The 15,473-nt window shown below is 55.3% G+C and overlaps 1 protein-coding gene across 1 annotated transcript; it reads left to right on the top strand.

Annotated features, from left to right (window-relative positions):
* Positions 1–10,302: 10,302 nt before the first annotated feature.
* On the top strand, positions 10,303–11,250 carry IUM83_16076 (uncharacterized protein; the record flags this gene model as incomplete). The annotated part of the gene is made up of 1 exon (XM_067940934.1): positions 10,303–11,250. One exon carries the CDS (start codon positions 10,303–10,305, stop codon positions 11,248–11,250), a length of 948 nt encoding a protein of 315 aa, XP_067785481.1.
* Positions 11,251–15,473: the final 4,223 nt, after the last annotated feature.

Here is a 15,473-nt window from a genome sequence, read left to right as displayed (position 1 = left end):
TATGAAAGGGTTGGCAGCGGCTGGCTGTCAGAGCCCCGCTAATATGCATGTCTCTGATTGGTAGAAAGATGCTGCTTTCTACCAATAGGATCTTTTGGGTATGTGTGGACCACTCACTGTGGTGGTCCACTTCAATGTATCCATCGGTGTGTCTTACACCAATGTGAGGAAGTATCCAAAACGTTTAACAGATAACCTATCTGTTAAATTCACAAGTGGCTTGCAGCCACTTGTACGTATAACCCCGTTACACCATCCCCCCTGAAGGTTAGCCGCGCGGGGACCCCGCACGTCAATCTCTGAATTGACCATTCGTCAATTCTCCGCGTTTGGAGAAGAAACCCGCGCTCATTCAGCGACGAGCGCGCCTCAAGAAAAGAAGAACCCAAAGGCGGTGGGGAGTCATCTCTCCATCGATGACTACTTCGAGCGCCAGAAGGCGATGTATGGCGACGTCGTCGACTTCGACGACGACGATGAAGACATGGAGGACGAGAAGGACTCGCCCTCAAAGCGCAAAGACTCAGTGTCGAGCGAGTCGCTCGGCCCCCACGCTAAGAACATTCGCCCGCGTGAAGAGGATGAATCAGATGCTTCGAGTTCGAAGCGTTCACGAACTGAGAGTGATACCCCACTCGCTTCCGCTGGGGCTCTCAGTTCTCTGCGCGCTGCAACTGCAGCGCGTGATTCCAAACCTCAAAGCTCTCCGCGCGCTGCGCTTGCAGCCCGCGATCTGTGGATGCCGTCCGCGTCCGAGATCTCGGACAGGTACGGGAACTCGGTACCTCCGAATGAGGTGCCGCTGTACGTATGCAGCGCCATCAAAGATGACGCTGTGGCTGCCGAGCTGCACTTTGATGCGGAAACGCATCAAAGGCGCGATTACTACATCGGACTCTTTCATGAGCTCCGATGGTTTCAAAGCAAGAAGACCTCTTCTCGCAGCAAAGTGCCCGAATGGCAGGCACTTTGTCAAAGCTGGAACGCCTTTGTTGAGAACTTCAACAAGAGGCCGAGTGCTTACCGTGATCGGATTAAGCAAGCGCGTGATCGCTTCGAGACGTACTCGAAGCGTGGAAAGCTGGAGCAACTTCATGTTGCTGCTGAGGAGGCAAATGTGCCGTGCGCTGTGCCCGAGGGCTTTCAGTGCACGAAGTGCTTCCCAGGTGCGGTCCGCTTGAGCGACCGCGACCTGAACGGGTACACGTCGTTCCGTGTGCCCGAAAGTCTCAAAGAGCTCCGTGCTAAGTTCTTAGCACGTGAGGGTTCGGGCGCTGGCGATGATCGCAGCGCTCGCTCTACTTCCGCTGTGCCAGTGCGTACTGCTCCTCGTACGCCCTCACCATTTCCGGAACGTCCTCCAGCAAGACGTTCCGCGGCTCCCATGTATCTCGATGGGGAGGAAATCCTCTCCAACGAATACGAAAACGAGCCCCTTGAGGGTTCGTTTTCGGGATACTATGGTCAACAATCCGCTCAACAATCCAGCGGGTTGAGCCGCGGGCGTCACGGATCGGCGGTGGCGGGGGTGGGAACACGGAGTTCGCCGCCCTGAAGCAGGAGCTGGCGAACCAGAAGGCCCAAGTCGCGGCGGTCTCGCAGACCGCCTCGAATATCCAGGTCGAGCTGGGGACCCAGATGAAGGGGTTGCTCCAGCGCGCGGACGCGCTGGAGGAGAGGTTGCTCGTCGCCGAGGCCAAGTCCTCCGCTTCTGCCTCGGCTCCTGCCGAGGCTTCGGGTCAGCCGAGCTAGATGGCTCGTGCTGCCGGTATGGCTTCAGCCGTCCGACGTAAAAGGTCGGATGGAGGCGCATGCTAGACGGTATGTCTAGCGTGTATGCGTTGCCGTGCCGTGCCAACACAGTGAACGGCCCTACGAAGCGCGGAGCAAGCTTGCTTGCTCCGAAATCCGAAACTGCATGTCTAGGCAGGTTTTGTGTAGCTAACAAAACTAATGAACCAACTTTAAATTCATTTGTGTTGCCTCTGCCCGCATTGTCTGCGTTCAGCTTCTGTTGATCAACAGAAGCTGCTATAGTGTCTTGGACAAACCGAATCACGGCTTGTCTTTTGGTGATGAAACTGATTGCATCCGAGCTGAAGTCATTCAGCTCGCTCTCCGCTAGAGGCCCGGCCTCTGCGTGGTTCTTTGCGGTGTCTGCGCCCTGCGCAGACCCGTGGTCGTTAGCCATGTTGTTGGGGAGTCTGCGCCTTGCGCAGACTCATGTGGTTTGTCCATTGTTGCAGCTGACACTGTGCAAGTGTCAGCGGTTTCTGCGGCTGCTGTATTGCAGGCGTAGATCCTCCCCCACTTAAAGTGGGAGCCATCACTCCGAGTAAACTCGGTAGACGTGGATGCCGCATGGCATTCACGTAGAACGGTGTATGCCCGGTCGAGGCATGCACTGAGTTATTGATGGCAAACTCTGCCATCGATAAGCACTCGCTCCAGTATTGGAACGAGTGAGCGTAGCTCTTCAACATATCGACGAGCACGCGATTCACGCGCTCGGTTTGACCGTCCGTCTGCGGATGATCCGCAGTCGACATGGAAAGCTGGCTCCCAAGAAGTGTAAACACTTCTTGCCACAGGTGCGCTGTGAAGCGCGGGTCTCTGTCCGACACGATGTCGGACGGCATGCCATGGTGTTTGAACACCATGTCGACGAGCAGACGGGCCGTCTGCTTCGCGGTTACCTCTGCTGGCACCGCAGCAAGATGTACCATCTTGCTGAAACGGTCTACAAAGACCACAACACCGGTGTTCCCTCCGCTGTCCGGGGGAAGACCAAAGATGAAGTCCAAAGACATGGACTTCCAACACTCCGACGGAGTCGGTAGTGATTGTAATGGAGCCTGCGCGAATGGCGCAGGCTTCACGCGTTGGCATACCTCGCAAGCACGGATGTACTTGCGCACCCACTTATACTGGTAGTGCCAGCAGAAGTCGCGTGTGAGAAGGACGTAAGTCTTCTCACGTCCGAGATGTCCCGCAGTCGGGGCATCATGATACTCGTACATGATCCTGAGTCGCAGGTCATGGTCATTTGGCACGACAACGCGATCCGCGTTGTCGTCGACTGTGTTGTAGAGTAGCAGTCCGTCGTGCACACGAAAGCGGTGTGCACGCGCTCGAAGGTGCTTGGGCAGCTTCTGACGGGACTTGTCAGAAGGCGCTGTGCCATAGGCCAGCAAGAGCTTCGCGTCCGCGTCGTGCGCGTACGCGGCCTTCACATCATCCAACAGAGATGATGTGGGTTTGCTCGATCGCATGGCGTCAATGGCATTGACGTCAACAGCTTCTGCATAGTCCGGCCGACGTGATAACGCGTCGGCCACCACGTTCAATCTTCCGGGTTTGTATTTGACCCGGAAGTTATACTCCGCAAAGAATGAGAGCCATCTCGCCATTCTTTGTGAAATGTGTGGCGACTTCACTGCGGTGCGCAGTGAAGCATGGTCGGTGTAGACCACAAATGGTCTACTCCCAAGCAAGTACACTCGGAACTTTGCGAGTGCATACTTCATGGCAAGGAGTTCCTTGTCATGCACCGGATAGTTGCGCTCAGCTGGCTTCAGCTGACGCGATTGGTAGTAGACGACACGATCATGGCCCTCGTGATCGTGCTGCATTAACGCGCATCCGATCGCGAAATCGGATGCGTCACACACTACGTGAAATGGGCGATCTTGGTCAGCCACTGCCAAGATCGGCGCCTCAGTCAAGCCCCGCTTGACTGTATCGAATGCCTTTTGGCAATCGGGTGTCCAATTCCACACAGCTTCTTTCTTAAGGAGCTGTGACAGCGGGCGGATCTTGCCCGCATAGTCCTCCACGTACTTGCACAAGTACGTGGCCAAGCCAAGGAACTGCCTCAATTCCTTGACACTTGAAGGCGTTGGCCATTCGTTAATCACTCTGACCTTTTCTGGGTCAGGGCGGACACCATTCTTCCCTACGAGACACCCGAGGACGGGTATCTCGCTCGCCCCGAAGATACACTTCTTCAGGTTCGCGTAGAGCTTATGCTTTCGCATGAGCTCAAGTAGCTTCCGGAGATGCACCTTGTGCATCTCTACGTCGGTCTTCCCATCCACAGCCCGGCTGTGGATGAATACATCATCAAAGTAGCTCGGTGCGAAGTCGCGCACCGAGCGCAACAAGTGCGTCACGCACCTGTTGAAAGTCGCAGGGGCATTCTTAAGCCCCTGTGGCATTACTAGCCATTCCCAGAGCATGCCGCTTGGCGTGCTCACTGCCGTGAGAGGGATATCGCTCTCACGCATTAGGATTTGATAAAATCCATCTCGCAAGTCGAGAGCACTGTAAACGGTGCTCCCGGCCATCGAATCGATGATAACATCTTTTCGTGGTATCGGCGTCTGCGCCGGTACCGTCGCATCGTTCAGCTTGTTGTAGGCATGAACGATGCGCCATCCGCCCTGTGGCTTCTTGACACAGAACGTCGGAGCACTGTGCGGGGACTTTGATTCCCGCACTTGTCCTGCTTTACGACGACTTTCAAAGAAGTCGTCGATCGCTTTCACTTGCTCTCGCGGCAGTGGCCACTGCCGCGTGACACAGTACTTCGTGCCCGGCACGAGATCAATCTCGTGCTGAATACCCTTATCCTGCGGAAGCTCCGCAGGAATGTCTTCCGGGAGTACGTCTTTGTACTCCCTCAACAATTCGTCATAGGGACTCGACTTCAGCGAGTCCCAACCTTGTTCCTCGAAGCGCTCTCGCTTCGTCTTCGCACTGAGAATGTCTTCACTCTCAGTGGTACTTCCCAGGAAGAGCTGCCTCAGCTCTTCGCTCTCGCTCGCCGTTCTTTCGCTGTCCGAAAGAACGCAGACTTGCTCGATGCGTCCATCGTGCAAGTCGCGCGTGAAGCGCTTCCAGCTCATGGCTGGAAGCGAAGTCAACTCCGACGCCGTCGTCGGAGGACTAGCGAGTTCCATCTCGCGATACTGGAATCCAGTATCGGTGCGCGTCAAGACGCTTAGCGTCTTGACATTCGGCGTCACCGCCGCAGTCTGCCCAGCAGACTGCTCTTGTTGCGTCTCGGTCCCGGACCGAGACTTGCGCAGCGTTTTCCGCTTGCGCCGTCTTCTTGTTGTGCGGAGCCCGGCTCCGCACAGTTGTTCTTCTTGTCCAGGCCCGGCCGTGGACAGTCGTTCGCCGGCGGACCCTGTCCGCGGGCGCGCGGTATCAAGCCCGGCTTGACCGCATTTTCCTTCGTGCAGTCCGGCTGCACGGTAATGTGTCCTTCGCCGGCAGACCCTGTCTGCGGGCGCGCGATATCAAGCCCGGCTTGATCGCATGGCGCTTCGTCGTGCAGCCCGGCTGCACGACAGCATGTAAATTGCGTCAGTGCGGTACGTTTGCAACCGTCCGCACTGTTTGCAGCGTCAACCCCCGGAGTTGACACGCCTTCGTCACCTCGACGCCATTCATTGGCGGAGCCCCTCATGACTGAGGGTGCGTCGGCTCCCGGAGCCGACGCGTCGTTGTCGACCTGACCGCTTCGGGTCAGGGACTGTCCCTAGCACGCTTTAACGTGGGTGTTGGTTCCCGGAACCAACACATCTTTTGTCTTCCGACGTCGGCAGCATTGCCGACGTGGGTCTCTACTGTGCGCGCCCTCGCGCACTTCCTGGGCACTCCGGGACAGCAGCATGAAGCGCTGTCTCGACTGGTGAGCCGCGCGCACCTGCTGGTGTGTGCGCTGCGGTAACAGGGCCATCGCTCTCTGTTCCGCTATCGCGTCCGAAGCGCACGAGCGTGCGCTTCTTCCAGTCTATTACCGGATCATGCCGTGCAAGCCACGGCATGCCCATTACTACGTCGAATTTATCGTCCAGGTCCAGGACGATAAAGTGTTCGACAAACACTCGTTGTTTGTACGAGAAGCGCACGTTCACGACGCGCTTCTCGGTCTTCACGATGGCACCTGTTGCCAGTCGTACCTCCAGAAGACTTCGAGGTGTATCTACCTCCTCGAAGTCAAGTCTTGACAGGCTTCGTAGTCGAACAAAGTTGTTCGACGCGCCTGAGTCTACCAATGCTCGAAGAGAGTCACTCGCTCTCTTCGAGTAAACCTTCAAGATGACTAGGTTTGGCCTGTCATCTTGTTTCTTGTAGTGAGAGCTGGTCTCACTGGGGGCTGCAGTCCTCAGTGTCGCGTGCCCGATGTCGGCACGCGCGACTGCATTACCAGTAGGGCGCCCCGCTCCTACTGGATGTTCGCGTTTTTTGTTGGTCCGCGGCGATGCCTAGCATCGCCACGACGGCCACCTCCAGGGGCATGGGAGCTGTGCACTCCCGTGCAAAGTGACCGATCCTTCCGCAACGGAAGCATCGCACGCTACCTCCCTGCTGCTGGTGACCAGCAGCCGTTGCATTCGAGAGGTCCATTGGTCCCGGACCTCCCGTCCTCGCTACCGGGCGCGGTTGCGGCCTCGGTACGTTTACATGGAGTTTAGCCTGCCGCAGGCTAAACTCTTCTTGCATGGCAAGAGTGATTGCAGCTTCGAGAGTACTCGGGTACTCTCGGAAGAGATAGGTCTTCACAGGCCCATCTCTAAGCCCCTTCATGAACGTGACGACCTTGGTCGCTTCGTCAATCGGGTTAGTCACGATATTTGATACCAAATATCGTGCGCGCTGCGCGTAAGCATGGACGTCATGCTTACCCTGCTGAAGGTCGAGGAACTCCGCCCTCGACCGGAACTCGTTTTGCGGGGGCTCAAACGCTTGTTTGAGCTCCTCTTTGAACACTTCGTACGTGCTGAAGCACGTAGGATCGGAGAGTCGGCGTCCATACGCCCAACTCCTTGCGCGTCCGCCAAGGCAGGACATGGCGAACGCGACCTTCGACAGCGGGTCGACGATGCGTCGAGCCGCTATGGCTGTGTCGAGTTCGACAAGCCATCGGAGGAGAGGCTCGCCCTCTCTTCCCACGTAATTGCTTACGCTCAACTTTAATGGTTGAGCACGCGGTGTCGTCCCTGACGACGCCGTCACTGAGGAAGCAGCGTCACGCTGCTCCTTCATGATGAATCCCAGAGCAACACCATGTTGCTCCGTCGGCGATAGCGTACGCAGCATTGTAGCTATCGCCGCTTCTCCAATGACTGTTGACAGTCGTTGGAGGGCCTCTACTCTGGGTCAGACAGGTGGGGCAGTCAGCGCGTGCAACATGCGTTGCAGGCGTGTTGGAGCTCTCCATGGGCACCTCCGTGCTCATGTGGTTCTCGGCTCCGCGTTCGTACACCGCGTACGAACGTCAAGCAGTCGGTCGTTGGACGGACTACAAAGTGCTACCAGGTGTAGTGGGTCTAACTTGACTCACTACTTTAGCTTACACGTTGCGCAACGTGTATGAGGAAGCGTAAGTACTTCGTAATTACTTAGGTTAATTATATTTGAATACACAAATATAATTTAACTTAGACAAGACTCCAAGTAGCTAGTTTAAGGTAAAATGAGAACTGTATTGTTTGTAAATTGATCTTCCTCTAAAATCTGCTAAAAACTGTTTATCATCTATGAAAGGGTTGGCAGCGGCTGGCTGTCAGAGCCCCGCTAATATGCATGTCTCTGATTGGTAGAAAGATGCTGCTTTCTACCAATAGGATCTTTTGGGTATGTGTGGACCACTCACTGTGGTGGTCCACTTCAATGTATCCATCGGTGTGTCTTACACCAATGTGAGGAAGTATCCAAAACGTTTAACAGATAACCTATCTGTTAAATTCACAAGTGGCTTGCAGCCACTTGTACGTGTAACCCCGTTACACCATGGGATTGCAACACATGCATCAATGCGCAAACTGTGTCAATGGATCCGCTTTTAATTGGATTGTTCAGACCCCGAATACCAAGCAGCATGAGCAGCCATACCTTATCCTGCTCTAGCACCTCGAGTAGCGCTATGCGCGGGCGTCCTGTCTTAATCACGTTAAAGTTGCTGCTGGGCAGTGATTTCATCTGCTCCGCTATCTAAGTAGTTTTTTTCTTCGGAGATGCATCGAGTTACTTTGTGCAAATAGTGTACATATAATGCAACATATACACTCCGCAGACCGACAAATTAGCTTGGAGAGAGCTCGGCTTTGACGTGAACAGCTGTGGCTCCGTATTGACGTTGTCTTCATTACGTTGTTTTCGCCTCGCGGGCTAAAAACCACTTCAACGTATCCTAAATTGAATGTGATATCGAACCATTTGAGCGGGTTGCAACGGGTTCGGTGATAGCAAAACTGTAGTGGTGTACAGCGGAAGCGACAGCAATAGATACTTCTGCCCCCCCCCCTCCTCCTCCCACCCCCAGTCAAAGCTACCAGTGACTCCATCTGGAACATCTTCACCTATTCCTTCACTGTGCTATGTGTTTGCGCTCTCTGTGTAGAAGGTGCTTCCCAACGGTCATACCCAAGTGTCCACGCTGATCATGTCATTGTAAATCAGACTATCCACTACTCAATTCATCAACCATTCGTCAGGTAATAAACTGCCGAAGTCTCCTTGGTACAGCGAAATTCAATAATTTCATCTTGTTAGTTTCCAGCAAACACCACCACAGTCAAGATTAGCTCGTCGCGACTTTTCGTTTAGCCATCCTTCTTGAACGTGTAATGCCATTCGCCTATATCTGACTAGGGGTTGGCTTGCGCTTGGCCTGCGCTGTGAACAGCTTCGCCTACGGAATCCCCCCCTCGACATCATACCCGCTTCTAAGTCGTTGTTCCGGGCATTCTCCTGAATATTATCTGTGGCACCCGAACCCTTATTTGTGGGTTCTGATGCGGGTGGCTGGGGGGATTGCTTGTCGCCTGTTTCTCCCCTGGAGCCATTTACTTGTTGACTTGGCTGACTGACCGGTTCATCCCGATAAATCCGGATAAAGCGTGATATCCACACTCATTACCGTTCTTTGATATCGCAAATATGGAGATATTATTCCTGGCGTAACTCAGAAGCTCCGCGTGCGTGTGCGTGCAGGCACCCGTGTGACACAATCATAAAATTCAAAACGGCGGAGCTTATAGGGCTTCTGCCGCTTCTGCTTTCCGTGTGTTGACGCAGAAGGCGCCATCGAGGGCTTCCGCCGCAACAGGATCACTAAGCAAATGTCACAGGGCATTCTTGCAGTCCAGCAACGTCCCCTTTGTCACACCAAACTTCTCTGCAGCCACCTTAGTGCCCCACCCAGGGTTTTCTCTTCACTCCTTGCCCTTGGTGATTTTCGTGGCGATAGGCACTTGCTTAAGTCGCCACCTCTTTTCTCCATTTGCGCGAGCAGTGTCTTGTGGTCACCGCTGTTCGGACTGCAGTTCCGTCGGCGTTTTCCTTGCGCTTGTATCATCGGGGTATGATAAGCTTGTGGATATAGTCCACAGGTTTGGACTCGTACGAGCTGCCCCCCCCACCCACCCCCCCCTCGAAGTCGACCTGCGACTACGAGCTGCACCCCCCCCCCCGCCCCCGCTGGATGACCGACAGCCCAGATGAGTGCGTCGCTGTCGACACGGGGTTGGATGGGGAACCGCGACACTGAGCGACAAGTTGCTGGGCCGCAGGCTCAGCAGTGGAGTCGGCCCTAGCTACCTTGTGCTGCACCACTACATCGTGCAATACCACAGCCTCGCCTAACGATGACATCGAAAAAGGGGGCTCTGACGCCGGCCGCCGAGGGCGGTCCACTCGCAACAGATGGTGTGCATTATCGGTGCGAGCTGCTGTTGACGCGGTCAGACTCGCCTTGCGTTTCGCGGAGCGAACCTCGGCCTCACCCGAGGGGTCAACGCGGTTGACTTTTCCCGAGGCAGCCTGCAGGACGCACGCTCGAACGAACTGGCGATTGCAGAGTGGCTATCGAAGTGGCGGTAGCGCTATGCCATCCGGTGGTGCGGTCGGCTGTATCGCCGAAGCTTGACACACCTGCCCCCCCCCATCCCCGGGGGGCGCAGGTGTGTCCCCGGTGGGGGGGGGGGGGCGGCAGGTATGTCAGGCTTCGGCACCTGTCACGCCCAGCAACCCCAAGCAGGGCGACTGCGCTGTCTCCGCGGCCACGACAGTGACTGCCAGCGGTAATACTGCTCTACCAACGTCTGTATAGCGGACGCTACCACCCACCGGTAATACAACGGACATGCCGGTGGCGGCGATGAGCGAGCTTCCTTGCGCCAGTTTTCTGCTCCCTCGGACTCGTGTCAAAGGCGAGTACTACTCGCCGCTCACGCATCAACCGCGGCACACCAGCCCTTCCGTGAACTCAACACTGAGTAAGGTAAGTGGATGTCTCCTATGTCCTTCGCGCTGCATCTGCGGGAGATTGACTGCGTCCGTTTTGACGCGCCCCCGGTCGTACTAATGGCTCAGTACAGTGGCCGCCTCGGCTCCCGGAACCTTACCGTGATGAATATCCGATCTCAGTCTGAACTGGAGCAACTCGAGAAGGGTTCGAGCAACGCGAATTTCTATGTGGATTTTGGCGCTGGCGCCACGCTCCCAGTGACCGACGCCCGGTGGCCGACGTACGAAGACCTACTAGCCGGCATCGGTGGACCCATATCGTCTGGTGATATGGTGTGGTACGACCACGCCCACCGTCTGCTCTTGCGCGTTAAGCGCTTTGTGCTGACCAACATGGAACGCGACAACAATACCCCAGTATGCGCGACGCTCACGCTCATGCTCGTGAACCAGTTCATTAACCGCATACTCGCTCATCTACTGGTTGACACGCCGCATTGGTGCCGCCGTTTCTGTGGCACGGTGCGCATGGTTGACTATCATGGAGCTAACTCTCATACGGCCCTCAATGGCCTCGCGCTACGAATGGCGACGACAGCGGCGCCAGCAACGAGCGGCCAACTGGCGGTGCTGTCGCGACAACCGAGCGGGCACCCGCGCCGAGGTCCAGCCACCGGAACCCCGACCAGTGCCGGAGCGTGTCCGATACCTGATCCCGTGATGGCAGCGAGCCGTGCTGCGTTTCCTCGCTGGGGTGTGTGTGTGTGTTACGGCGGCAGTTCCAACTGCTGCACGCACCGCTGGGAGGCCGTCTCCCTCGAGAGCTGCCTGGCTTCATTGACCACATTTACGGTGACGAGCGCCGCCACTCAGACCACATTTACGGTGACGAGCGCCGCCACTCAGACCACCGTGACCGTGCCTGAGGCGGCCGAGGTGGCGCCCGTTCGTCGGCACTTCGGTATCCGTGTCGTACCATGCTACCGGTAAATACAATCGATATTGGTTATGCAAACGAACACGTCCAGTTTGACTCGGCGAGCAATGTGTCCCGCCATCCAGGGCGACACACGCTCCGACTCTACAACTGCGACCGCTGCCCGCACCCACGTAAAGGGACCGGCCAAGGCACCCCACGGTCCCCGAAGAAGCGCATGGTGTCTGACGTTCTACGCGCGGCCTGCGCCGACTACCCGATGCTATGTGATCGACCTCGACATCCTCCAGATTTGGTCGGAAATACATATTAGTCCCTTCGGAGTAGTCGACATAGGTGACAATGATGGATTATTCACGACGTCTCTTTCCGGCCGACTGATCGATCTATGATGCCACCGTTACCTCCGGCATATACACGCCCTTCTCTGAACCGTGTGATGGACCAACAGAGCAACACCCAAGTCGAAGATTCAGCTACAAGCAGGAGATGCGGCTTCCGCTTTCCGTAACGTCTGTACTTACAGTTGGCGTGCCTGCCTGTTTGGTGGACACCTCGATCCAGACAATGCTCTGGTCGTCGATGCATCCGCAGCCTTCGGCTGGTCCGGTTCTCCGACCAGCTACGGTGCTGTGGGTGGTGCCATTGCGCACGCTCACGGAATGCGTTCAGCCCGTTTCAGGGACCGGGACTGTTCAACTACTAGACCACATCAACGTTGCCTCCGTCATTACCACATCAACGTTCCCGCCAACACTGATACCAACTACATGGAGGTCGAGCGTTCCCTTCAGAGCGCAATGCTTACTTACCTGGGTCCTGGCACAGTAAATGAGGACAAATTCTCTTCGTGGAACTCCCGTCAACAAGTCCTTGGGCTGGTGTTCGACTCCATCGCTGGCACTGTGGTCGTGCCTACCAGCAAGATCATCAAAGCCCGGGAAAGCGTTCGCACAGCGCTATTCACATGTTTCATTTCCCGCTCGGATTACCGCTCCTTCTCGGCCGGCTCTGTCACGTCGCTACATGCGTTCGTCCCGCTCGTTATTCCTCCAGCGACTATGTCTCCACGAGCGTCACCTCCAGCGCTGGCAAAAGGTACCGATTTCCAACGCGATGAAAGAGGACCTCATTTGGGCGAAATGAACGCCTCGGACACTGGGTTGTAAGCTCTCGTGCCGGTGTACCGGTTCGGCCTCCGCTATAGTTTCTCCACCCAAGAGCGGCACCCCATTGGAGCTACCAAGTCCGATCCCTCCCTGGGCTTAGACATTAATCATCGAGAGGTTCTGTCCTGCGCCATCGCGTGGGGTACACGCGGGTCATCCAGCCGTCGCGGTCGCCAGGAACCGCCGGTACACGTCGAGTTCAAGATTGATAACACGTCGGTGGTGGCCTGGCAGAACAAAGCGGGTTCCCGCAACAAACCCTACTTTGTTTGCTCGGTCTATGGGAACTCGAGTTCGGCCTTCGGGTTTTGGCTTCACACGTTGCGAGTGTTGACGATCGGGTTACAGATGTGGCTCTCGCTATGATAGCAACGCCACTACGGCTACTTTATTTGACGAGCACCGCACTGACCACCAGCCCAACAATATTCTTCGTGAGCAACTTATTTACTAGAGAGCCGCAGTGTGTTTTCTTGAGAAAGTATCCCGCTCGTAATCTTTACCAGAGTCAATTTAGGCGGTAAAAATGGACGGACCTATCACACTGCATACTGTAGAGTTATAAAATAAGCAACAGTTTTGTATAAAAGAAGGGATGTTATCCCTGGTTGTTAACTGTTTTGACGGCGTAAACGTAGTGCTTCTCCCCCACTTCTGCCCGGACTATGCAGTGTCGTGTACCCTCTTCTTGTCCCAAAGGCCTACCTACAATAACTAGGTGTCTAAACGTAGATTTAGCTATGTTGAGTGAGGACAATCCACACAGAGAGTATATCTCGGATGTACCTCTCTGATTGGACCGTCCCTCGTCCGTCTACCCACAATAGCTCGTATCTCTATCCGCTGGAAAAGCGGAGTTGCTTAGCAGATCACCTTACGTGGAGAAATCGTAATCGCCCGTAAATTGCGATCGGGCACAACAAACCGTCGGTAGCACATCAAAATGCTGACTAGCACACATAACCGTATGTTAGCACACCAAGATTGGGATCACCTTTCCATCAGCGCGTCAAGGCTTTCTACCAATAGGACAGTTGCAGTTCTGGACAGCTTAGCTAATGCTCAGCGAGCAATAGAACAACACACGCCGATATACATGTACACGTCTCTCTGTATCATTGCTTGTTTCCCTCAAGTTTTTCAAGTGCGCGGCACCTGTGTACACGTGTTCGTCCGCGTCGTGTGGCTAATACATTGCTGGTTGTGGTGCTAGACGCAAATATGTAGACCGTGCAGACACTCATGGACTCTGAATGTTCAGTCATTCAGGTTCCAATGTGACGAGGTCCGAGCCAATTCTTGGCCAGGACCCATCAGTCAGAGGCCCAAACCCTACCACGTACCGGCCACATGTCACTTGAAACGTGGATATTTCTTGACCCAAGTCTGGTTTTTGTCCATACTTCAAGTTGGCTGGCTACATCTGGAAACTGAGCTCTGCGAACGTCGAGTTGCGGCGACCCCAGAATCCCCAGGTCTGAGATTTGAATTCGGTCTGGAGTCTGAGGTCTGAGAATCGCTCTAGAGGCCACAGATCTGAGGTTCCAGGCCTTGAATGGGACTCTGGGCGAAGAGCTGAGCCCTGGCCTTCTGGGTTTGTGATTTGAAGTCCCATGGTTGCTTAAGTCTCAGACCCCAGGTCTCAGATTGGTGACCTCACAGTTTGGAATGCCCGGAGTTCTGAGACCTGAGAATGATGGCAAAAGTCTGAGACTTGGTGATTTGGAGTTCGGTCTGAGGTTTGCCTGTGGACCAGACCCTGAGATGTGCAGTTTGGGGTCTGGGAAGAGGGCGTGGCGTGCGGCGTCTGATTTCATCTCGGCTTTGGGGTGCCACAACTGAGATATGGAGTCAACATCGTAATTTTGCCCCCAGCTCAGATTCCCGGCCTCAGAGTCCCAGAATTCGAGCCAGAATTGAGACATGTCAAATCGGTTGGACAGCCGGGGTATGGAATCAACATCGTATTTTTGCCCCCAGCTCAGGTTTTCAGCCCGGCAGTCCCTCAACTTGTGCCAAAACTGAGACACGGTGATTGTGGGCGCAAGTTGGTGTCTGGATGCACGATGTTCGTGAGGATAAGTGGCAACTGGTGAAAGACAGCTGACGCTCCAAGCCTAGGACGTGACTAAAAGCCTACGGCGTGCCTGCAGAGCCCGAAGTATGATTTCGTGGCCTCGCATATGAAGTGGGTACACAAGCGATGGCTACATTGCCGGTCTGGGAGCTGCGGTAGTTGCTCTTCGGAGTTGGCGGTTGCCGCTTGGAAGGTCGCTCTGAAGGGTCGCCCCGTTGTGGCTTTTCGGCCCCTGGTGTCGGGCACACAAGATTCGGCCTGACCAGTCGCCTATGGATTTGGGCCAACGGGAGCCGCAGAATCTTGGCGTCATCCTGATCACACACTGATTTGTACCCAGAGTAATCAGTGTAATCAGGTGATGACAGACCAAGTCCGCCCAATCCCGGCCACAAGGTCCTGGCGTAATCAGGATATCACTGATTTGCACCCAGGTGCAATCAGTGTAATCAAGTGATGACTGACACAGACAGGCCAATGGAAGGGCCGACGCGCATTCACGGGCGCCGCCAAGCCAGTAGCTTAGTGGGTGTCTCACCCTTGTTCAAGGTGTACCCAGGAGATGTTTGCACCCTTACTTGATATACTTGATAGGCCCTTTGTATGTGCATGACAATAATCAGAGTTTGTTTTGCCCCGAAGACCGCAAGCTGCGGAGTTCGTCTTGCGCCGACGGGCGTGTTGCTTCACAGGGACCAAGTCCCTGCCCCCGGCGGCGCGCGCAAGGTCAAGTGGAGTCGCTACGAGTGTTCTACGGTCAAGCTCAGCTAACTCCAAATAAATTCAAGTTCAACAACCAAGCCTTTTCGTGTTTCGGCCCGGTTTGCCTTCATTGTTGTATTTCCACACGCTGGACATTGGTTTTGCTGGTTTTCGTGCTGGTTGGCTGGTTTCCTGGCGGTGCTTCATATTTTCGGGCGGAAGGTGCTCCGCTCTGAGGTTTCGGCAGAGCAACACCTGGGATAGTGGTTTCTGGGGTTGCTGGTGGTATCCGTGTGGCGCGAATAGTCTGGGATAGTGGTTCCCAGCT

This window comes from Phytophthora cinnamomi (assembly GCF_018691715.1).
Source record: "Phytophthora cinnamomi strain GKB4 chromosome Unknown Contig80, whole genome shotgun sequence".
Classification (NCBI taxonomy): Eukaryota; Oomycota; class Peronosporomycetes; order Peronosporales; family Peronosporaceae; genus Phytophthora; species Phytophthora cinnamomi.
The sequence above is the reverse complement of the archived record's forward strand: the minus strand, read 5'-3'. Positions and strand labels throughout refer to the sequence as shown.